At 40.2% G+C, this 25,400-nt stretch overlaps 1 protein-coding gene across 5 annotated transcripts in view; it reads right to left on the bottom strand.

Annotated features, from left to right (window-relative positions):
• Positions 1–2,729: 2,729 nt before the first annotated feature.
• Positions 2,730–25,400, bottom strand: part of DNAH6 (dynein axonemal heavy chain 6) — a 227,602-nt gene continuing 204,931 nt past the window's right edge. For all 5 annotated transcript variants that reach the window (XM_074196146.1, XM_074196126.1, XM_074196152.1 and 2 more), the window contains 9 exons: positions 24,499–24,618; positions 20,157–20,278; positions 17,919–18,048; positions 14,706–14,833; positions 11,098–11,283; positions 9,957–10,029; positions 8,858–9,009; positions 7,181–7,403; positions 2,730–3,048 (listed from right to left, as the gene is read on the bottom strand). In XM_074196146.1, the coding sequence (XP_074052247.1) occupies positions 2,945–3,048; positions 7,181–7,403; positions 8,858–9,009; positions 9,957–10,029; positions 11,098–11,283; positions 14,706–14,833; positions 17,919–18,048; positions 20,157–20,278; positions 24,499–24,618 (1,238 nt within the window). In that variant the 3' untranslated portion in view covers positions 2,730–2,944. The remainder of the gene's footprint in view (positions 3,049–7,180; positions 7,404–8,857; positions 9,010–9,956; positions 10,030–11,097; positions 11,284–14,705; positions 14,834–17,918; positions 18,049–20,156; positions 20,279–24,498; positions 24,619–25,400) is intronic.

Raw genomic sequence — 25,400 nt, 5'->3', positions numbered from 1 at the left:
AGGAGGGGTTGGAGAGATGTGTACTCTGGAGAGAACCAGAGAAGCCGAGGGAGAAGGGTCGGGTTCTGAGCTGAAGGGGCTTCACAGGGGCGTCTTTCTTAATCCCCCTCCTCTTACAGATGAAGAAACTAGGGACAAGGGAGGAGAGATGAATCATCTGGAATTGCACAGGTGGTGAATCCCAGGTAGGAGCCTTTGACCTGAGAGCTCTAGTCATTCAATCCTCATACCTCAGAGATCAGAAGGAATTTTGGAGTTGGAATGGTTTTGTCCCAAGGAAAGAGGGGTTCTCTTCATATACAGAAAAGGAAGGAGGGCAAGGAGAGGTGGAGGAAGGCTAGACCACATGGTTCTAATTTTATCCAACTTCTTTTAAGATTCTTGGGGGACTAAAGTAGCTGAGCTAAGCTTTCAGCCCTTGGAATTCACAGCTACCACCCCATCTTCACCTTCCCTCACCTGTCTGGTATCATCACTTCCCCTCTTCCACCTGTCATTCAAAGATGCTCTAATTTAAATAAAAAGAATATGATTTTTTGCTTTCCTGGACTTTTCCTATCCCAGGAGAAGTCTGATTTGATTGGGAAATGAGTGGCAAGCACCTTGGGGTGTTGAGCATCTTGGAACTGACAGGTGGAAGAGGGGAAGTGATGATGCCAGCCAGGTGAGGGAGGGTGAAGATGGCGTGGTAGCTGTGAATTCCAAGGGCTGAAAACGTAGCTCGGCTCCTCTAGTCCCTTAAGATTCTAACAGACTGGATAAAGTTAGAATCATGTGGTCTAGCCTCCTCCCCTTTCTTTTAAGTATATTAAGAGAACCACCTGTGGAGTTAGAGGAAGGACCTGGGTTCAGATCCTATCTGTGACCTTGGGTAAGACATTTGAATTTTCTGTGCCTCAGTTTCCTCATCTGTAAAATGAAGGGGATGGATTAGATGACCCCTAAAGTCTCTTCTTTGTGATGCCAGGAACTTGTGATTAGGTCATTCTCTGCAAACCTTTAGAGGGTCTCTGTTAGGTTGGTCAGGAAAGGTTTGGATTCACGTTCAAAGTCTGAGGCAGAGAGGGCATCCTTGGTACCCACCAGTCACACACAGGTTTGTTCCTCTAAGCAACACCAGCCACCTGAAATATTCCCTTTTGTGGCTGAATAAATGGTTTGGATTTTTTAATAAAGTCTTATTTTCATTTGCATCATTACGGCTTTCCCCTCAGTCTTCCCATATACAAAGGGGCAGATAAGCAAAATAAGCCGCTGCTGAAGCTTATTAGCCAGTGGCCCCAGATGAGTCATTTGGCTTGTACCTGCCTCAGTTTCCTTGTCTGTCAAAGGGAAATATCACCACCTAGCTCCCAGGTTTGTTGTGAGGACCAAACCGTAATTAGCCAGGGCTTAGGATGGCCTAGTCCCTTGTAAGTGCTTTCTAGTTGGCATTCCTGTGACGATGGACACATCAGCCGGTGGCAGTGTGTGTGTGGTTGGCACCTTGTGTTGAGAGGAGGGAGCTGATTCTCATGGCATCTTCCGGAATCAGGTCTGGGCTCTGCAACCTCCTAAATCCTTCTCTGAGTGTTCTTTCCCTTGCCACCGTTGTGGTCCCTGGGGTCTCTTCCCTTCCCTTCGTATTAGTCTTGGTGGCTTCCCCAAGGACCTCCAAGTTCGGGGAGGGAGGGAGCCCTCTGCGCAGGGGCCCCCAGACCTGGCCTAAATCCCATCTCCGAGGGTTCCCACCAGGGTGGTCTTGGGCAAGTCCTCTGCTTCTTTTGGTCTCGGTTTCCTCTTCTATGAAATGAGGCATTTGGCGGTGCTGGAACCGAGAGAGGAAGGGGCAACTGTGCATGAAAGCGTCATTAATGGAGGTGTGAAATCTGCCCTATCTTATAAACATGAAGGAGAGAGAGAGAGAGAGAGAGAGAGAGAGAGAGAGAGAGACAGAGACAGAGAGAGACAGAGAGAGAGACAGAGACAGAGAGAGAGACAGAGACAGAGAGACAGAGAAAGAGATAAAGAGACAGGAACAGAGAGACAGAGAGAGAGACAGAGAGAGAGACAGAGACAGAGAGAAGAGAGACGGAGAGAGAAACAGAAAGGGAGGGAGGGAGAGGGAGAAAGACAGAGACATGGGGCGGGGAGGGGGGGAGGGAGGGGAGCTGCCCCCTCTCCTGGCAGGAACAGCTCTGCAGCGGGCACAGAGAGGGCAGCTCAGACTCGATCACTGGGCTTGTTTGGCTCTGGCCAGCTGACCGGGGCCTCGGGGGGCTCCAGAGGAGGGGGCTGATGGGGCAGGGAGGTTGTCTTAGTGTTCTTGCCCTAGGAGGGGGGGAATGAGCCCCTGCAGACTGCAGGGCCTCCCGGCCACCTCCCGAGCTAAGCTGACCTACAAGTCAGACGCACATGACAGCATCCTCATAGAGCGCCGGCGCTGGAGGTCATCTAATCCCACCTGTTCATTTTACAAATGAGGACACTGAGACCCTGAGGGTCCCACAGAGCAGAGGGCAGGGCCTCCGCCTCTCCTTCCACTTGAGCTCGACTAAGACAAAGCCCATTTCTGATCCAAAATTGAGTTGTTTTTTTCCATTGTCCTCTCTGAGAGAATGAAGTGGCTAGAGGCCACTCAAACAACTTTATTTTCCAGAGACAGTTTCTCCTCTTTCTGCTCCCATAGTGTCTGAAAAAAGCATCAGGGGAAAATATTGTAGTGTTATTGTAAAAAACACACCAGGAAAGAGATTTTCAGAATATTTTAATTTTGAATTTGAAGAGAAATAAAAATCAATTTTCCACCCTTTATTGTGAAGTCTTCACTGATAATGTACGGTGTCTAGCCAGTGCCAATGACCAGCCAGCACCGTTGTGCCTTTGTATACCCAAAGGGCTTTTCTCAAAGAAAAATGGGTTTCCACACTTCTTCTTGAAGCATCCTGCTGCCATCCCATCATTCTTACTCATTTAGTTGGCAAAGCAGTGCAGATCCTTTGGAAATCCAGTAGTCATTTGGCTTATGGGACGGTAAGAGGATTGTCACTACAAAATTGGTTGAATGACCTGGTTGAAGAAATGAGAAGACATCTGTTAAAGGAATTTTAGAAGAGAGAGAGAGAGAGAGAGAGAGAGAGAGAGAGAGAGAGAGAGAGAGAGAGAGAATTAAAGCATGTGTGTGTCTATGTGTGTGTGCACAGGAATGATCTCAGCAGTATGAGGAGCTTCCAATATAGAAACCCCGCTGACCAGGCTAGCACCTTATGGTCTAGAGTGGTCTGGGGGCTCTGGTGTCTAAGGGATCCCCCAGGGTCACCTAGCCAGTAAAGTCAGAAGCCCAGCTTGAACCCAGGCCTTCCTGATGCAGGGACTAGCTCTCTAGTCTTGACTCGGCTTTAGAGTGGATGCTCTCCCCTTGCCCTTTGCGTATTAACATTGGGATGGGAGCTATGATTTCCCAGGTACAAGACACTTCCAGAAGAGGAAATTCCCTCCCCCAATGCAGGCTGCATCTTTGCCCTGCTTAATGTCTTAGGAGTTACTTGGGGGGAGGGGGCTGAAAACTTCAGGAGCTTGGCCAGGATGGGATGTTTGGACTTGAACCCTGTCCTTTTTGAGCACCAGGCTCTCCCTTTCCCCAGGAGGCATGCGGCCTCTCTGGGTGGCAGCGACACTGGCTGCCTTTCACATAAATACAGCCTACGGTGCCATCCATTTGGTTGATTTACTCTGGAACTGATTTGATTTTTGCAATTGCATCGTGCTTGGTCATTTTATTAAACAAGTAAACAAACGACATTTGAGTTGATCAGGAAGGACCTCGGTGGCTTTTCCTGATTTTTTTTTTTTAGTCTTTTCAATTTCATCTGCATTGGAGGGCTCTTATCTGAATTGTTGATGCATAAGATTCTGCCAATTTTTGTGTGGCCCTAGACTACAGAAGGGGGTGCAGGATTTCTTATCCCAAAGATCAAATCCTCTGGGAGAGAGCTAAGGGGCAGAGGTAGACTCTAAGGCTTTAACTGGATTTAACTAGGTGAATAGAATTCTAGGCCTGCAGTCAGAAGTTCAAATCTAGCCTTAGACACCTAGGGGTGGTGTGACCCTGGACAAGCCACTTTGTCTCAGTTTCCTCCTCTGTAAAATGAACTGGAGAAGGAAATGGCAACTCCAATATCTCTACCAAGAAAATTCCAATGGGGTCGTAAAGAGTAGGACTGACTGAAAAAACAACTAAAAACTAGATTGCTTCTGACACCAGTGAAAAGAAATGTAAGGGGGCGGCTAGGTGGCGTAGTGGATAAAGCACCAGCCCTGGAGTCAGGAGTACCTGGGTTCAAATCCAGTCTCAGACACTTAATAATGACCTAGCTGTGTGGCCTTGGGCAAGTCACTTAACCCCATTGGCCTTAAAAAAAAACCTAAAAAAAAGAAAAGAAATGTGAAAGTGCAAAGGGTCTCCCTGAACTTGTGGTTCACAAGAGGTGAACATCAGATTGGAATGATTGAAATAACCAGCTCCTGGTTAAGGGACTTGCCCAAGGCCACACAATAAGTATCAAATATCTGAGGTCAGATTTGAACTCAGCTCTTGACTTCAGGGCCTTTGCTCTATCTGGCACCTAGCTGCCCTAATTCAGTGATAATTTAATATGAATTTGTATTTATTCTTTCCTTTAGAATGCATGCTCCCTGAGAGTAAGAGAGAGTTTTGCTTTTTTTTCTCTTTCTATATGACCCTTACTGGTCTGAGATTTTGTGATTTTTTTTCCTCATATACTTATTGAGATGGAGCCCTTGGAACTCTCCATGACTCTCCTCCAGGGGGTTGGATGGTCAAAGACAGCTGTGATCCATGAAGCTTCCTCAGGTAAGGATCATGTATGGCTCACTTCCTCCACCTAGCGGAATCTGGAAGCTCTTAGCCAAAGGAAGGTGGTCAGATTTCAAATGACAGATTGCTTTGGCTGGAAGGGTCCTTTGAGATTTTGTGCTTTGACCTCATTTTAAAACAATGGGAACATGGAAACATTGATGAGAGAAGTGATTTGTCCCAATGCACTCATTCAAACTCAAGTCCTGACCACTCTTGGGTCTGGTGTTCTTTCTACGACAACATCCTGATCTTTTTTTTTTTTTTTTTTTTTTTTTTTTGGTTCAAAGGGTAGATAAGTATTTAACAGTCCTAGGAGAGTCAGTGGAATCCTTGAAGGACTCCAGAAAAAGGTGAAGGAAATGAAAGCTAGGACCTGGGCTTTATTAGTGTAGAGAATTTTGAAGGAGGAAATTTCCTTATTAAATGCTCGCTGACTTGGTTTGACCTGACTCAGCTCCCAATGCAAGTCATCCCTTCTCTGCCACATGTCGTCTTACAGGGAGTCCTGGTTTATAAGAGGGTTGGTTCTTATACTTAGAATCCATGGGTGATCATGGTGGGGGTGGGAAACTCGTATCCACCAAGACCAGGGTCATTGGGAGTCAGGTGGTGCACTTGGAAGTCCTCTCAGTAGGTGCTGGGGCCTGGCCTGTGGCAGGGCTCTGGTCTCAAGAATGACATTGGAGACTTGTGGACCCAGAGAATCACTACTGACACATGAGAGGGGTAGCGTGGCGAGAGATGTCCAGGGAGGTCTAGTAAAATGATGTCCAACCAACTGGAGGAGAGTCATGAATAATTCCAAGGGCTCCACCTCAATAAGCAGATGGATAAATCACAAAAGCTCAGACCTGTAAGGGTCATATGTAAAGAAAAAGCAAAACTATCTCTTGCTCCCAAGGAGCATGCATTCTAATGGGAAGAATAAACACAAATTCAATGAAAAATATCGTTAAATTGGGGCAGCTAAGTAGTGTGGTGGATAGATCAGAGGTCCTGAAATCAGGAGGAGCTAAGTTCAAATCAGATACTTAGAACTTACTAGCTGTGAGGCCTTGGGCAAGTCACTTAACCCCACTGACCCACAAAAATAAAAAAAGTTAATTCATATAACCTATTGTTATCATGCTGTCTCCCCCTTTAATCAATAGACATCAGTATTACAACCAGAATCACATGAGGGGAAAATCTATAATTTTTTTTTAGGTTAGTGGGGGTTCCATATATCTTCCTGCAAAGATGGGAAGCAAGGTGTGATAAAAAGGGCAATAGACTTGATACTTAGATCATAGATTTAGTGCCTGGAGGAGGAGGGTTTAATTGTTATCTAGACTAGCTCTCATTTTATGATGCCCAGCTGAGTGCCTAAGGTCACATAGGTAGAGAGGGAAGCAATAGCAAGTGCTGCTTTGTCAATACGTCAATAATATGCTTTGGCGATGTCTGAATTCTGGGAATTGTTAATTAAAGCTGGCTCATTTCAGTGTTAACATAGCCCAAAGATCTGGACAATTTTCAGTCTTCATAGGAAAAAAAGAGAAACTTGCACTAAAATACCATTATTGATAGCACCAGCAAAATCACAAAGTTTGCCCAATGAGTATTAAAAAAATGAATGGGATAGTGTTTTAAGTCCAGTTAATGGGCCACCCACCATATTTGTGATTTTAAGTGAGGAAATACTGGGCCAGGAGCCCATTCCTTAAAGCTTGGAGATTTTTTTAGTTTTCATGGGTCACAGGTTTAGAGATGATCTGATCTAACCTTTTGTTTAATTTATCAGGAAATTAAGACTTGCCCAGTGAGGTAAGGATAGAAAGCAACAATGCTTGGATTTGAACCCAGGTCTTCTGTCTCCAAGTCTGTTGCTACTCTACCATTTTTCTGCTGGCAGCCATGGAAGTCATTAATAATATTGATGGTGCTGACTTTGGAAAGCATTTCTATAGGGTTTTAAGGTATATATGTATATATACATATATATTTATATATAAGGTTTATAAGGTTTAATATCTATGTTTAACAGATATTGTCCCATTCAGTCCTCAAAACAACCCTGGTAGGTAGATGTTATTATCCTCAATTTATGAGGAAACTGAGGAAAACAGAGGGTTGGTGACTTGCCTAGTGTCATGTGACTGCATTTGGACTCAGGTCTTCCCATCATGGGGCTCAGCACTCAATGTGCTCTGGTGCCACCTAGTCATGAGAAATTGGGATTTTCCCATTATGCCAGAAATTGATTTTGAGGGTTCTCTGTGAGAAAGCTATATACATAACATACAAGACTGCATTTTTGTATTGATGTTACAACATCCTTACCAGTGGTGGAGAGCGTCCCTGCTCGGGCTCCAGTTTTGTAGAGTGGAGAGTGGTACAAGGAAGGAGTGGGTTCATAGTTTTGATAAGGCTCAAAATGTACAACGGGCAGCATGGGGTTCATCTGTCCAGGCAAAGCATCTTCAATAACCATGTTCTGATCATCCCAGCGTGAAGCATCCATGAACATTCCATGCACTAGCACGCCATCTTCAAGATATGGCAGCTGGAAGAGAAACAGATGCACAGAAATCCAGGTGGTGCATTTCTGGAGGCAAGGCTTGGAATAACAGGAATTTATGAAGCATCTTTTATGTCAAGGCAAAAAGTCTTTGAATTCTTCAGGACCTTACAACCTAATGGGCTTAGATGTCGGGCAAGGTAATGGTGATTTAAATGTGATGAATGAAGCAAGTTTCTACTCATGAAGAGTTTAGTCAAGACAATATCTAAATCTATAGATCTATATCTTTAACTATCATCTATCTATCCATTCATCTACCCATCTATCTGTCCATTTATCTGCCTACCAATCCATCTATCTATCTATCCATCCATTCATCCATCCATCCATCACTCTCTTCCTAGTCCAAATTCTTTTTAAACACTAGCTTGTTTTTTAAGTTTTTTTACCCCCCCCCCCATTTTTTTTGGCCCAATTCCAGAAATCTCTCTCCTTATGAGTTCTTCAAACCAGGGTTATCAGGCTCTCATGGAGGAGGAGACAGAGGGATCTTCCTTTTTTATTTCCAAAATCATTCACCTGCTTTATATAATGATAATAATAATAATAATAATAATGTAATATGGTATAGTGGTACTGAGTTATGTGTTTTATTCCATGAATTGAAAATGAAATTAGTTATTAAAAAGACCTGGGTTTAAGTCCTGCTCCTCACACTCACTGGCTGTATGGTCTTGGGCAAGTCCCTTAACTGATCAAGGTGCCCAGATACTCTCCAAGACCCTTATGTTGCAGAATAAGTGCTGACCAACACTAGCAGAAGGAGTTTCTCACAGGAAGTTCCCCAGACTAAGGAAATCATAGGCCCAGTTCCCATTATCCCTACATGTTAGATTTTATCTGTCTATATATTTACACATATGCATAGCTGCTAACTATCAATGCATCTCTATATCATTTCTCTATTATTTATAAATCAATCTCTCATCTCTATCTCATTCCTTTTATCATCTATCTCTATCATTTATCAACCTTTTTTGATCTCTTTTTCTATTAATCTGTCTCTATCCATTCATGTTTTTGTCTCTGTTTCTGTCTCTATCTCTCCTCTATCAACACAATATTTTACATACAGCTTCACCATTTGTCCAAGACATTTCTATAGGCATTCTAGTGGCCCCATGGCTTTAACTAAACCCATGTCCCAGAGGACAACACTGAAGCTCAGAGAAAACAAGTTCAGATAGCAGCAGATTGGGAAGGGAGCCTTGTCTTTTTCCCACCGAGGTCTCTTTCCATCATGCCACAGTGCCCTCAAACTGAGGCAGAGAAACTATAGATAGAGCTGGGGATGTCACACCTGGGACTCAGGTATATGGATTATGACAGAGAAGCAGCCCCTGTATGTATGGGAATCCACACAATTTGACCCAGTCAGCACAAGTGGACCCAACAATAGCTCTGGTCATCCAAGGTCATCCAAGAGGGAATGATACCTCCTTATCCATGGGTAACTCCTGTCCGAACTGTGAAGTTTTGGATGCTTCAACCACCATGGCTTGGTCTCGATAAGCAGGGATAACATTATAGCAAAAGTTAAGCTCATCTATGGGTAAATTGTATTTTCGAGCATGATTCTGTAGTGTTCCTATTAGAGAAAAGCATGGTAAGTTGTCTGGTCTGCATTTTAACTTCCAGACTACATTATCCTTGAGTTTGTCCCTTGTTGGTGAAGGGACCTAGGTGATTGAACCGAGGGTGAGAATTCACCATAAACCAAATATTTCCACCAGCAGCTGACCCCAAAGCGCTGTGCTTTGAGAAAACCCTCCCCCCCCCCCCTTTTTTTACAAAAAATATCTGGCTTTGATTATCTGTTTAGTGGCCATGTTCTACCATTTGTAGAGAACCCAGAATTGGGAAGTTTACAGCCTACTAAATTGGAATATCTTAATGAAATTCCCTTGGTGGGACAGACATACACACAAAGGTTTTCTCTCCCCGCTGTTCTCAGTTCCTTAGTCCCTGATGTTCCAAACAAACAACCAAGAATATTCTCTGGGCCAATAGCCAGAATAGGTGTGGAGAATAGTTCTTGTCCAAGTTTACTTTGACCTGATGAAAAAATTCTGGGGCTCAGATTATAATGAGAGATGACTATTCAAAGTACCAGGACCCAGAACAAAAGGACTTTCTTGTTCTCCCCCAAGTTCTAGGAATTCTGAGAAGGACCTGGATTTGAATTCTGCTGTTTATAGAATTTATTTATTTCTTATTTATCGCTCTTCTCAGATGAATTGAGAAGTAGAATCTAATGATATCATAACTAAATATTGAAATGGAAACTCTTAAGGAGTCTGCCATAGGGTAGTTTTTTTGCTCTTCTGATTACTGGGAAAAAAAACGTCTAACCGACTTCTTGTCTGTTTTCTATGTTTCTTCCTAGTCAACTAATGCAAGCTACTTCCCGACCCTAAGTTTTCTCCTTTTTGCCATCCCTCTATGGCAAGCTACAGAGACCAATTTCCACTCCTAATTTTATGCTTCTCTATTGATTCAGGACCTCCTGGAAACCTTTAGGAAAAGTACTAGTACCTGTTAGAAATCCTTGAGGAAAAAAGAAACCAGAGATCCAGAATGATTTGGGCTGTCCTCTTTTGAGCCACAGCTGAAAAAAAGAAAACAAGAGACATTTTTTTTTTTTGAGTCAAAGTAGCCTATATTCTATCTAAATCAAGGCCCCCATTGCTTATACCATTTAGTTTTTCTTCTCCCTCTTCCAGGATGATATCTAAAAGTATCCAAAGAACTGAATGTTAACCTAATAATCCTTTAAAATGATCAAGAAGATGCCAAAATTCCCATTAGCAATACATTCTAGTATCTCTGAGGCATTAGTGTCAGGAAGACTTCGCTTCCCCTTTTCTGGTCACCAGCTTATTATCTAATAAATAGATAATCAACAAAGTTAAGATATATGGGAGAAAATAAGGTGAGTGTTTCAAGGTTAGAGTCAGGTGCCTAAAATATTCCTGGAAATTATTTGACCTTGGAATTCCATGTTTCTACTGCAAGTTGAGCGTGTCCCCTTTCCTTGCTAGGAGTGATAATTGAAATGATCGCCAAGGATGAAGTCTATCTTTTCTTTCCTAACATTCTATTCAATATAGACTTCTAAAGACAACCCTCCAGAACACCACCAGTTCAACTCTCTTCAACTTGGATTGGCTCAGTGAATATTGTTGATTTTCAGTAAACCATGGTTAATTAGAAGCACCATGCTCTAGAACAGGGGCGGGGAACCTCTGGTCACTAGGTGTATGGGTGTTACCAAGGCAACTGCAGACTGGACTTGAAATTCAATATATTTAGTAATTTTTTCAGGTGAATTAATTGAATGTTTGGTCACAAATGATGTTATAAATATCCAAACGGATCTTGGCAGAAAAAAGGTTCCCCACTCCTGCAGAGGATAGAGGATTAGCCTTAGAGACAAGACTAATTCTGGAACAAGGACCAAAGCACTTGACCATTGAGTGTTCCTAGCTTGTGTCTAAGGCTTGAAGTTACCAGTTATCAGTATGGGTCAGTGAGAGGGTGAGGTGGAAGGTATTACCAATCTGGAAATTCCCTATATGTAGAAAGAAACACAGATTTTCCTCCCCCCTCCAGGCTGATTACTAGGTATAAGTCCAACCACTTGGCTAAATAAACCCCAAAGGATAACTTTGCTCACATCCACAAAAGCTGTCCTCAGGACAAGATCTTTGACCCAGGATGATAAAGGTTTTAGGGAAGGGTATGCGTTGTTGGACCACAATAGAGGAACTTGATTGTTAAGAAAGCTGTTGTACACCCTTTCCATTTCTTCAGACATAACAACGAAGCCAGCAATTGCTTTGTCCAGTGTTTCTAGGGAATTCTGGAAGGAAAAACAAATATTTATCTTTACTCTCCCATGAAATGCAAATAGTGAATGAAAATTCTCCAGGGGTAAGGCTCAATGGAAGCAAAGGGAACTTCTTTCTGGTGAACATTGCACTTAGTAGTGTAAATTGAATCACAATCACATATCTATCAATCTCCAGGATCTTGCGAACCCCAGGGGAATAGTGCTGAGGAAGTCCGGAGCAGATGGAAAGATCACACCAGAAAGAATGTTTAGATTGAATGTGGTTAGGGGTTAGGCCAAAGAGGTGGGAGAGGAGATCCAGCCGGGGGAAGGGGGAGAAAACAGAGATGCAAGAGAAACCAGAGGATTCATATACTTAAAACTCGGAAATCACCTAGTTCAGGGTTCTTAATTATTTTTGGATCATAGATTTATGAGAAATCTGGTGAATCCTGGAGATATCGGGATAATATTGTTCAATACAGAAAATTCAGTTACAAAGAAAACCAATTCTATTGAAATATAGTTATCAACACTCTAAAACCAATTAAGACTCCTGAAGTAACTGAATTTTGTAGATGAGGAAGTCGAATCTCAGAGAGTTTAAGAGGCATGTTCAATTTGTAGGTATTAGGTCTGGGATTTGAACACAGAAAGAAGGGAAACATTAATTAGCTGCCATTTATTAAGTGTCAGACACTGTGCTAAGTATTTTATTTTATTTTGGATTTTTGTGAAATGGAGGTTAAGTAATTTGTCCAAGGTCTCACTAAGTATCAAGTCTGATTTGAACTCAGGTCCTCCTGACTCCAGGGTCAGTGTTCTATCCACTATAGTGCCACCTGGCTGTCTCCTGAGTATTTTATAATTGTTATCTCATTTGATCCTCACGACCACTCTGGGAGGTGGGAGCTTAATATTGCTCCCATCTTATACTTGAGGAAAGTGAGGCAGACAGAAGCTAAGTAACTTGCCAAGGGTCACAGGCTGTATCAGAGGCTGGATTTGAATTCAGGTCTTCTTGACTCCAGGCCCAGATCTCTACTCAATAAGCTACCAGAACTTCTGATTTCAAATCCAACACTCTTGCTCCTTGTTGATTCCTCTGCCTAGGCTGTGCATATGAAAAGTCCTGGCACCAGAAGTGGGAACCCTTAGACAAGACTCTTTCTTCAAGACATCATCATCAACAGCAGATCATAGGAGGATAATGATGATGCTTCTTCTTTAGAAAGTCTGAAGGTTTTCTCTGTCCTTCTGACAACTCGGAAGGCTGAAGCTTCACAAAGGCCGAGGCAGATGTGAGAACCTCATGGTGACATCGGATCCATAGGGAGCCTGTAGTCTAGTTGTTGGGTGGTTGGGGTAGGATCCAGAGTTCTGCCTAATAAATTATTCACAACAGGCTCTCCAAAAAGGACAACTCTTAAGTTATTCTGCATTAATAACAATTTCTCATCATTTTCTTAAGTCAACAAAAGAGCTAATTTCTGAAGTCCAAATAGTCTCATTGAAAATTTAATAATGGTTGGGTATGCCCCATTGTGGGTAACAGTGCCATAGGAAAATGTAGTAGCTAAGCTACTGGAGACAAAATTTGGACTGTGAGGGTGGAGAATGCAACACAGAATATCTTTAAGATGGCATTCTTAAAGACTACAGGCAGAGCCAGGCTAGCTATAGGTGTCGGGAAGCAATAGACTGCTGTGCAATGCCCACAGTGATGTGTAGAGGGCAGCAGAATGTGCTGATGAAATCTGCAGCGTCCCAAGAACCTCTGAGGTGAGGAAGGTCCACCTTCTGAAGGGAGAACTGTTTCTGGGGTCTGTGGGCTGAAAAAGAGAAGATGAGCTTCAATGGCGGTTGAGATCCTATTTCAGTATTTTCAGGAATTCATTATTCTGAGGTGCCCTTGTTATTTCAAAAGGGAAAAGAAAAGTGCTTAAGCATGCATGGGTACCTTTGGAGAACTCACATTCATCTTTCTTTGATATTCTCCAGGAAGATGGCGACCCCCCAAAATAGCTAAATCAACTATGGTCCCTTCATAGACTCAATGAAAAGAACATTATCAGTCCAAATGTCTTCTTTTTTCCTCCTCGGATCAATAAAAAGTTCCAACCATCCCTGCTCATCTTTGTGTTTGCTTGTGATTATCCCAGAGACCACTGGATGAAAATGATTCTTCTTCTTTAAAAAGTCTGAATTTAACTTTTTGGGGGAGTACTATGCAGTTTTAGTATTGGTATTTTCTCTTTTTTCCCCCTTTATGTATTGGGTTCCCTTTCATTTCTCATTTTCCCCCTGGATTCCATTTTAAAAAAAATTATAGAAAAGTCAAGTTTTATTTGTGTTGAGTCTTATTCATGCAGGAAGATAGATACATTCCACAGGCAACTGAGAAGTAAAAAATGGACCTTGGGAGAAGGTCAAAACTAGAATCATTATATACAAGTTAAATATTCAGGCTTCAATTAATCTGTTGATTAGGTCTAATACATGCTTAGCAACTCTGGTGACTCCCATTCACATAGCCTGAATACTTAATAATCACTCATTCATCTTATTCACTCTCTTCTTTCATTCTTGTTTGATATTTTGCCTGGCTCTTTCTCTTTCTCTGGTTGTATAACCTCACTGTCAGCCTTGTTTATGCTCACTGCTATTTTATCTTCTGCCAGTTGTTTCTGCCCAACTTCATATGTCATTATATCCATCTCAAATGCATAAATCCCCAAAAGATATCAGAAGCTATGTTTGATGTCCAGAAATCCCTGCTGGAGGACCTGGAATAAAAATTCCAGATCACTAAGAAGCTCTCACAAGTGAGGGCTCTTGGCCAAACTCTCAGTTTCTGGTAAGATTTTGTAAAATGAAAAATCCTAATGAATTTTAGTGCTAAGTAGCCAAAGAGCATATTGAAAAACTCATATGGTTCTGTAATCTTTGATTCCATAGATCTCTTTAAGGCTGTTCCATGGATCAGCAAGGATTGATGATCTATTACATCTAAAACAGAGGATTCATTTGAGGTCTAGAGAAGTTTTGGGACTTGTCCAAATTTAGATTGCTATAGGTTGCAAAGCTCCCAGATCTCTAGTCTTAAAGTCCAGAGCTGTTTCTATCATTCCATTCAGGGATCAAGTTTTAGATCTAAGTTTGAATAATGCTGGAAGATAGAGATGTCTCACAGGCAGCTGGTAAGACAAACATGGACCTTGGAAGAAGAGTCAAGGCTGAAAGCAGAAGATCCAATGAGATAACATGTGTACAGCCCTTTACAAGAACCATAGACACTTTATAAATATGAGCCTTATAGATTTGGAACTCATTTGCATAAACATGATACCAGAAGATATAAAAGTATGGAATTAAAAAACTACCATATTCTTATAAATATCATTATAAAACAATGACAACATTCAACAAAAATGATGTGACAGCTGTCATACTCGGATTAACGTCAGAAGACCATTAAATCTGTCCACTTCTTGTCCAAGGACAGTCGTTAAGGAGTTGGGACGTCCTTGGGCATCTTTGACAAAGAGACTCTCTGAAGCTCCTTCCATTTCCAGTTTTACTGAAACACACAAAACGAATTATTCCTATTTTTCCCTATAGATTTTTTGTTTAACATAATTCTTAAAGTTTGCTTTTTAGAAATATTGTCAATCACTAAAGTATTTGGAATGCTTCAAATAAATGTTTCCATGATTCAGGTCAGATGTATGCAGATTCAATTCCATAAACATAAGGATGCCTATGGTATGGTGTGATGCACAGTTCCTGTCCTCAAGTTACTTGCACTCTTCCAGGAGGAATGACCATATATAATATTCAATGTAGAGACAGCTAAGCATTTATTAAGGGCCATATGAAAAATTCTAGAACTTTTAAGAAGGAAGAGGAGACAGCACCTGATTCATCAATAAAAGATTCTGAAAGGAAAGAGTATATATTTCAAGCATCGTCTACATAACCATACATGGGGGGCCATCCAGTTTGGTGGGAAGATGTGTGAAGGAGGGAATGGATAATAAGGCAGTCCAGATTCAGACAAATAACAGGATAAGGACTTTGCATTTTATTTTATGCAGGTAACTGGGAGTCATAGATAGTTTTGGAGTAGGAAAGTGGAGTCAGACCTGTTCATTGGGAAGATTACTTGGGCAGCTTTGGATGGGGAATGCTACTGTATTGGAGGCAAATTGTCAAGGACTTTCAATCACATGAAGGGAAGTTTGTATTTAACTGAGGAGAAATTTTTCAGCAAGAAAAAAACATGGATAGATCTGTGCTCTACAAAGATTATTTTGGTAGCTGTGCAGAAGGTACATGCAAATGAATGGAGATGGAGAGATTAGAAGAGAAGTCATTGCGCACTAAGCCACTTCAGTAGTCTAGTTCAACGGAGGATGAGTAACAGAATGGAAGCTTCTTGAGGACAGGGACCATCTGACCCTTTTATCTTTGTCTCTCTAGCATCTGGGCTAGTGTCTGACTAGCGCTTGATGCATGTTGACTGAAATGAATTGGTGACTCTGTAAGTGGACAGGGGGGAAGATGCTGAGCAGTAGCATCTACAGGCAATTTTTCAGCTAAATCCCTCAGCCTGGTATCCCTCGATAACTCTTGTATATCTAGAGGGAACTCTGTGGGTAGTTAAGTTTACCACCCAAGTCTTACATATTAGAATCTGGTGATATTTAGGTTAAAGGTAAAGAATCTTTAGTCCATGGTTTCTTAACTTGTGGTCTATAAACTTTTCAAATATTTTGATAACTGTGTTTTAATAAAGCTGACTTCTTTTATAAACATATTTTTTAAATAGGCATTTAAACATTATATTTAGAGAAGGGATCCAGAATACCAAAAAACTTCTCAGGAAATCCTGTTTTAGCCCATGGGTCAAATCTAAATTCTTGCTCATCTCTAATTGTTGTTTGTAAGTTTCCTAAAATTTAAGTGTCTATTAGATATGTTGATCTCCATTGCTAAAATTCATACATTTGATTGTTCTGGCATCTAATATAGTCTTTCTTCAGACCTCATTCCAAGGTGGCATTGGCCAAGAAGGAGGTGCCAATTCTGGGCAGATTGTTGGAAGTGATGCTATGGGGTTGGGAAGCTTGGCTGTTGTGGCAATTTCTGTGAGAATCAAGCTATAGGTGTCTTGGAAAGTGAGGGATGATGAGAATTGGTTGGTAAGGATACAAAGATTGAGATGAGATTGACAGAGGGTCAAATATCCAGCTTTGGGATGGGAAGATGTGATCTTAGGAAGCAAGCCAGACCTGGCAAGTGGAGCTTCAGGAATTCAGGTGTTGAGGGGTGTTTGTAAACAGATCAACATTGCATCAGTTAAAAGAGTTTGGCTGATGGGTTTTGAGGAGCTGAGGATTAGAGGGATGGGGTGTGATTTTGCCAACTCATGTGGTAGGAGAAGGGATGGGGCTTGAGGTATCTTTGTGATCAAAGGACTGAATGTGATGCAGACAAAAAAAATTATTCTCATATTCAGTTTTTCTTTTTCTTTGCACATTTAAATGAGACTTTATCATTCACAAATGAATAAAGAAAAAGTATTTATTGTACACATATTGTTAGAGATTGTAGGAAGGCTGTACAAAAGACTGTCCCTTAAACCAAGTAATACAAAAACCAGGATAACCTCTGCCCTCAAAGACCTTAATAGGGGAAGGCAACAGTGACACACATTCTAAAGTATGTTGTGCAAGAATTAAAAATCCCTATTTTATAGATGAAGAAATTGAGGTTACTCTTAGCCAAGTGACAAGGTTAGTAAATATTGAACCTGTGACTTGGAACCAAGTATTCTGACAGCGGTTCCAGCAATTTCTCCCCCCCCCGCCCCCCGCTGTGATGCCACACTGCCCTTTTCTATTGTCTCTGGACTATTGTCCCCCTTCTCGACTCTAGGTATCCTCTTCTTTCTAAATACTATTGTTATCTCATTTAGACTTAAATTCAAAACAACTGTTTGTTAGATTTTAATTTTTTGTTTTTAATTTCCTAGCCTCAGAAAGTTGGTCATTTGGTGGTGAATTCTTTTGGGCCTGGCAACTCATACAGATGATCCTCTCTCCACTACAGTTTGGAGGAGCTACAATCTGTATCAGTGAGACACATGTTCACACTCATAAATCATGGATCCTAGAAATATAGCTGTAGATTCTAAATTCCAAAAGGGGTGTTCCACCTTTAGGTGGAAAAGTAATTAATTCAATGCAAATTTATATATATATATATATATATATATATACATACAAATGAACACATATGTAAATATACATGAATATACTAATGTATGCACAATTCATATATATATATTTGTATATCCATATATATATATATATATGAATTGTTTTGTTTGAATATATATCTGTTTTGTAATACATTTTTGCTTTTCTTGTTTTCCTATTGCTTTGGAGGGCATGAGGGTAAGGGGTGAGAATTTGGAACTAAAAATAAAACTGAATTTTTTTTAAAGTCAACACGTTGAAGCTTTCATATTCAATACTTTCAAAAACTCCAAATTCTAAACTAAATTGCTCTTTATTTATACAAATGAATAATTGGATTTTCAGCCCTACATGTCAGTAGCTTTGGTCAATGTCATGCAGATGCCTGGAAAGTTCTATTACCTGGTACCTTCGACAAGACCGAAGTAACAAGCTCTTGAACGATTTCATCGTTACTTTTTCCACCCCCACCGCCGCCAGACCTTGGCTGGACATCAAGTATGGTACTGATGAAAGTGCTGGTCTCTTTGTACTACAATAAAAGTGGGAAAGATGAAGATCATTGAAGATGTTCATTCTTTAAAAATCATTTGTCATGTTGCAAAGTGGATGATTAGGATAAATATGAGGTCAGACACTGGCATTACTTGAGAATGGCAGAGTGAAATTTTCCAGTAATTAGGCAAACATTTGTCTGTCTTTGAATATGTTCATTTGAAGGTCTATGTTAAAATGTAGATAGTGGGGCAGCTAGGTGGGGCAGTGGATAAAGCACCAGCCCTAGAGTCAGGAGTACCTGGGTTCAAATCCGGTCTCAGACACTTAATAATTACCTAGCTGTGTGGCCTTGGGCAAGCCACTTAACCCCATTTGCCTTGCAAAAAAAAAAAAACAACACTAAAATTTAAATAGTTCCAAATCTACTACCTAGGGAATAAGTAATTATAAAACTCAAGAAGAAAGGTCAGCTCCTGCAGGATCACAGTATTTCAGCAGAGATACACAGTAAAATGGTGATATGGACAATCACAGTGCCTTGACCTCCTATGGCTCATTAGTTCCCCTCTCATTCATTATATATTTTAAAAGTGACCATTAGCAAGAATATTATAAAAAAGTGACATAATAATTATAAAGCACAATTAGTAAAGCTCCTGGTTCATAGTAGGTGCTTTCCCCCTTTTCACCTTGACCCTTTCAAAAAAGAAAAAAAAGTAATGATGGTGAGAAGAAGCTTTTGTGTGAATATCCTTAAATATGTCCCTAATATTGGAAAAATATATTTAAAATATTTACTGGGGAAAATTTAGGCTACAAATGATAAACTTCTAGTATATAGCTGCCTGGAACCCCTCCTCCACCAATTGGTATGTTTTATAGAGATTAATTTTTGTACTAAGATGACTTTCAAAGCAAGGTTAGAGGCTGGGGTGAGGACTGATGCCACATTGTGAGGATAGACATGCCCTTGGAGGAAATGATCAGAAGGTTGGTAAAAGACATTATAGAGGGAAGGGAAAAGTCCTTTTTTCTGTTCTGATCTGTAAAAGATTCTCTCTGAAGGGATATTTTAGGAGCCCAGATGGCATCTATATGAAGGGACCTGAAGCTCCCATATAGGCAATTAAGAGTAAGTAATATGCTTTCTTTTGGAATGCAACTAATTAGATGAACTTTCCATTTTCTCTAAAGGGCTGGAGCTGCAAAATGTAGAGAGTGATGTGGAGAGTTGTGATCCAATTCCTTTTAAATCTCAAGTCAATGGGGGGCAAAGCATCTGCCCAGAAGAAAAGATTCTGGATGAGTGGAAGTCAAGTGATACTTTGTCTAATATTTCTGTAACTTCTATAAACATCCCTAAGTCATGAAAATCTATTTAAATAATGAGAGATGACATATTAAAATGTCAGCTGACTACCATTTTGTTTCTAAGTAAGGAATTGGCATAAATCAAATGTAATAATCAAGTCATTACCAGTAAAACAAATATAGGCAATCTAAATTTAGAATAAAATTAGTCAAATCATAGGATCATATATTTAGTGTTGGAAGGCCTTGGATGTTTGTTCAGTCCTGGGTGACTCTTCATCTGGAGTTTTTTGGGCAAAGATATTGGAGTGATTTGTCATTTCCTTCTCCAGCTCATTTTACAGTTAAGGAAACTGAAGTAATCAAGGTTAAGTGACTTGCTCAGGGTCACACAGCTAGTAAGTGTCTGAGGTCAAATTTGAATTCAGGATGATTAGTTTTCCTGACACCAGGCCCAACATTACCTTCATTGTGTCACTTAATGAAGTGACCTTAGACACCATCAAGTCTAATCCCTTCGTTTTTACAGATAAGGAAAACAAGACTCAGATATTTTAATTAATTTGTTATTAATAATAAATGTCTGAGTCAGGATTTGAACTCAGGTCTTTTTGGTTTTAAGTGCCATACTTTATCCACTGTATCACTAAGCTATCTAGGATTCTTTTGGTATTGAATAAATCAGTATGATTGGATCGAAACATCTGATTTTTTAAATATATCATAATTTACTGATCACATGTAGCCATTTAGATTTTACATTAATAGGATAATATGAATTGCTTTAATATATTTTAAATTTTATATATTTTAAAGTCCACCCATACAAACCTGGAAAACTAAATTGGCATTTTCATGCATCCCAAATATTTCTGGATCATCAATCAAAGGCAAATTTTCAATATAATCTCTGAAATCTTGTATGTTGTCCCCCAGAGGTGAAAAATATATACCTGTTATTAAAAATAGAGAAACCAATGAGATATGAGGTCAGATAAGAGTCTTATGGATCAAAGGATCATGGCTTTAGAGAAGGTGTTTCTGTCAGATTTCACCTTACAGCTTGTTTTCTAGTATCTGTTGAATGTTTCCCTCCTGAAAGTTTGATGATGATTTTTTTTTGGAGAGGGATAGCTAATTATCCCTTATTTCATCACACTTATTAATTCAGTGTACTAGTACTCTCAACCAGTCAGGAGTGGGCCTCTTCCTGGATCCCCTAAGATGGCAAGAATCTAGTGATTCTGTCAAGAAAAATAATCACACAGAGGCTGAGGTGAGACAAATCTCTTAAAACAACCCAGACACTGTCTTCCTTAGTGGACTGTATGTATGCATGCATAGGGAGGCATACTCCAGATGCCAAGATAAGCTGCTTATAATTATACACCCAAAGAGATCATTATAGACAATCACTTAAAAAAAAACTTCATCTCTTCGGGTGATTGTGGTATTTCTGAAGTACAACATTATGTGGGGCTATTTTGAGGACAGCAGCCAAAGATAGGTTGGAGGGATCAGAGTGACGTCTCGTCAAGAGAGCATGCTGTTCAGCCATTCCACTGTGCCCTTAACCTTTGGGTTGGTTATCCTGGAATTTATCCAAACTGTGAAAGATTTTTGGCTGTTCCTGATGGGGGTAATTGATTATCTTTGGAGAGATATGCCAAAGAGAGGTTGGCAGTCTGTTCAGTTATGTCTGAAGACCTAAAATATTTCAAATAGTTACTAGGAAGTTGTCCTTCAATCTTGGAGAAGACTATGACATCAAGGAAGTGATGTCTTAATTTGGATTTGGATTAAAGTAAGGGGGTGTTGTGCAAAGACACCATTCTCGCTATCTCTTCCAAAACCAGAAAAACAGGTTCATTGGCCTTTCAGATGGGCTACTGTGAGGATGAGAAAGCTATTTGAGGACAACAAAGTTGTTAATGCAAAGTATTTTCTTACAGAACATGGATTAATTAGTCAGTTGGGCAACAACCATTTCTAAAGGGTTTATTATGTGCCAAGCCTTGAAGATAGTTAAAAAAAGAGGAAAACCAGGATATCAAGGAGTTATGTTCTAAGGAATGACACACCATTCAAATAACTATATACACAGAACATATATATATATATATATATGATATATGACATATAGTTATTAAATTATTCATACACATTATTAGTAAGAGGGCAGCTAGGTGGCACAGTGGATAAAGCACTGGCTCTGGACTAAGAAGGACCTGAGTTCAAATCCAGCCTCAGACACTTGCCACTTACTAGCTGGGTAACCTTGGGTAAGTCACTTAACCCTGACTGCCTTGCATTCAGGACCACCTCCAGTCATCCTCACTCATAGCTGTCCACTGGACCCAGATGGTTTAAAGGAGAAAGTGAGACTGCTGACTTAGCACAGCTCCTCCTGACTCAAATTCAATTTACATTCTTGTCATGACATCACTTCCCTGATCTCTTGGTCTTCTTCAAGAACAAAGGTCAAACAATTATATACATAATTAATATATCTCCTATGTATGTGGTTATTTGCAAGGCATGTATGTCACAACGCACAGTGTAAGTAGAAGATAAGATCACAAGCCAGAAAAGGTTGGGGCAGATAGAGGCCAGAAAAGAATGTTGGAAAAACAAGGAATCTTAAGTTTTCATATAACTAGTGGTCAAAGATCTCTGTTTGTATGGGGCCAAGACTGCTGTTTAAAAATCTGAGTTGGGGCAGCTGGGTAGATAGAGCACCAGGCCTGGAGTCAGGCAAACTAAATTCAAATCTGGTCTCAGACACTTACTAGCTGTGTAGTCTTGGGTAAGTCACTCGACCCTGATTGCTTCCAAGAAAAAATACATAAAACAAAAATCTAAGTTGGGTGGTTTGAATGTTTCTAAGCCAGAGTAGCCTGAATTTAAGGAGAAAATTCATGAACTTCTTTTCTTATCCACTTCTGTTGTAGAAGAGGGCCCTTAAGCCTTGTCAATAGCTCCCTACTTCTTTGAGGTAAGTAATCAGGGCTTCCTTTAGTCAGTAAGTAATAATTTATTTTAATAATATGATATAATCAATTTAATATTTGTTTATAACTCAATACTCATCTAACACAACATAATGTAATTTTTCAATAATTTAATGAATAAAATAATAATTTATTTCAAGAAATGATAATTTGTTATTGATTAACTGAAGAAAACCATGACGGTGTATGCCAAAGAACCATGAAACTGTTACTGTCTTTTCCTTCTCACTGCTCCCTCTCTCCCTTAGTTTTGGGAGTAATTCTTTCCTTTCATCACAGCTTGAAGAAGATGAAGAGTCCTAAAGGAGGGTCAAGATTCCAGCCACTGTCAAGAATTATGATTTTTATATTGAACAAATATGAATTTAATAATAATTTAGTGTCTAGACATCCTTTTCATAGGCAGAGACTCTGGCCCTGGGAAAACTGTGAAAATAAAGTGGAGGCAGTCATCTGTCAATGATAATAGGTCTTGTCATATTTTCCTCCTGAACTACGTTTGTCTGTGTTAAGTGAAGTAAATCAGTATAACTTGTTCTTTACTGCACCCAAGCAGAAATATGGTGTGTCCCCAAGATTATACAATTAGCTTAGCCACTGCCTCAGGACATGAGAACAATTGTGATGCCCTACTTGGATGAACACAACTGGTGTAATTGTTGTATTGTCCATCCTGTGGGCTTGTGCTGGGAATTTGCTCAGGCCTCCAAAATGACTGTTCCCATGATCCACCCTCTGTCTCCCTTCCCACTTATGATCATGTATATATTCTCTGACTGAATTAAAGGAACAGTTCCAATAAAGAAGCAACCCCATGATTTGCAAATCAGTTTCTTTCAATTAAAGTGATTAAACTACTACCTGTTTACTGGCTCTCTGTCACTGGCTGTCTCCATTCCACCCAGATTAGAGACTGGTTCAGTAAAAATTTGGTTAACAACATCTCTCTTACCCACTATTTCTCCTTTCCAATCAAAAGGGAGCATCTGGACACCCAATTTATTAGTTTCCTCTTTGGATCATCAATGCCCTTCTAATTCTTCTATTCCCCCCCCCCCCCCCCCCCCCCCCGTTCCCAGGCTGACCTTCAGCCCTTCTCTCCAGGTCTTTCTTTCCCATCTTTACCCCATGTCACTTCCAGACTAATCTGGATATGCACACCTCCAGTTGATAGTCTTTTGTGGCTCTCCATGGCCTACCAAATGCAGATCAAATTAACTGGCCTGGCATTTTAAAACCTCTACAAGTCACCACTGCCTTCCTTTCCTATTAATCTCATCTATGAACTCTACAGGAGGCAGGGTTGTGTGAAGGAGAGAGAGGAAAAGATCTGCTTTCAGGTCCTGACTCTGACACATACAAATGGGATATTCATGTAGCATCCTCTGGGCTATTCTCTAGGCTGATGAACTGCACAGGAGGGACCAGTCTACTTTGGTATATAGTGTTGCCCAGCCAGGTGGTGATGAAAACTCAGCCAAAGACAAGTGCCCCTTCCTGCCTAAGCCCAATGGATTCCACATTTCAACTAAAGAATGCACTTTGTGTCCCCACCACATTCCACATTCTACCACCCCAGTCCTTTGCTCAGATGGTACCTTGGATGACCTTCTACTATTTCTGTTATGCAACACAAATGTCACTTTCTTTATACACCCTTCTCTGATGTAGCATCCATTTTTTTTAGCTAATGTATTCGTCATGTAGTAATATTCATTATTCAGTAACTTAGTAAACATTGTAAACTATGCATTCTCTATATAAGTTTAAAATTGCAGTAAGACTTTTGGGACATCCTGTATATAATTTTTTTCCTCTATCTTATTCTCCTATTAGATTCTACGAGTCAGGACTTTGGGCCTCCCAAACAACCATACCCATTTATTAAATGCTTCTCATCCTTAGCCAGAGAATATTCAATTAAAAAGGAAAATGATTAGAATGTCTCATCCTAAACATGTTTAAATGGAATACAGCAAGGTTTTTAAAAACTGTATAAAATACTATCCTCCATCTTCATTTATTATAGCTCCAGAACCCAATCTACCTCAGGTGGACAACTAACTGGCAGCTGCTCAGGTCTGGTCACTGTAATCTCAAGAACACAAAGTTCTGTGATGCTTCCAAAGTCTATAAAAATGGAGCATGTGAAATTCACTTACCTGATTCTGAATACTTATAATTCTTTTCTAATGTTTCAGGAGAAAAAAATCTCTTCAAGACTGTGCGAAGGCATCTTTGATCCCAAGTGTCTGTAACGCGGCCTCCATAAGTGATTTCACCTGCAAAAAAGTGTTTTTAGCAGGGTAGTACTAAAATTTTTAAAGTGTAGCATTTTAAAAAATAATAAAGGGAGCTATTCTTAGCTCTTCTGGGTCCATACATAGGATCATAGAATCAGAACAGGGTGGAATGAACCTAAGAGGCCATCTAGTTCAATCCTTTACATTTTTAGATGTGGAATGAGGTCCACTGAAGTCAATGACTTGTTCATGATCACATTGAGGGAAAATATTTAAAGTGGGATTTGAACCCAGATCTTTTTGATTTTAGCTTCAGTGCTCTGTCATTTGGCCCAACATTGGGACTACTGTCCTGCTGTCAAAGCTTTTTCCCATCCAGCCCAGAAGAAACAAAGTCTGAAATAGGACCATTGTTCTAAGAATCATGTTTATTTTTCAACACCATTTAATTATATGATGTGATAAACAATTTTTCAATGAAATAAATGCTTTTGTAATCCTTCCCTCACAAAAAAGAACAAAACACATACTGCCTGTCTAACCAGGGTACCTTGATATTTCATTCTTCATTCCATATTCCTTAGTTTTATCTTCATATTTCTATCCAAAGAATTCAGTGACCTACTCACTTCTATGACTCTGAAAGGCTGGGTCTATTCAGACAGTGTCATTTATAAATTGGGCTAACTCTCTGGTTGGGGAGTCTCTAACCCTGGTCAGTGTTAGGTTCTCATGGTCTCATCATTGAATTGGGAAGGCTGTTATTTAAGAGAGGGGAGCTGGGATTTTATAGGACAACCTTCTCTACCCTTCCTTCTTCT

This window comes from Macrotis lagotis, chromosome 1 (genome assembly GCF_037893015.1).
Source record: "Macrotis lagotis isolate mMagLag1 chromosome 1, bilby.v1.9.chrom.fasta, whole genome shotgun sequence".
NCBI lineage: Eukaryota > Metazoa > Chordata > Mammalia > Peramelemorphia > Peramelidae > Macrotis > Macrotis lagotis.
The sequence above is the reverse complement of the archived record's forward strand: the minus strand, read 5'-3'. Positions and strand labels throughout refer to the sequence as shown.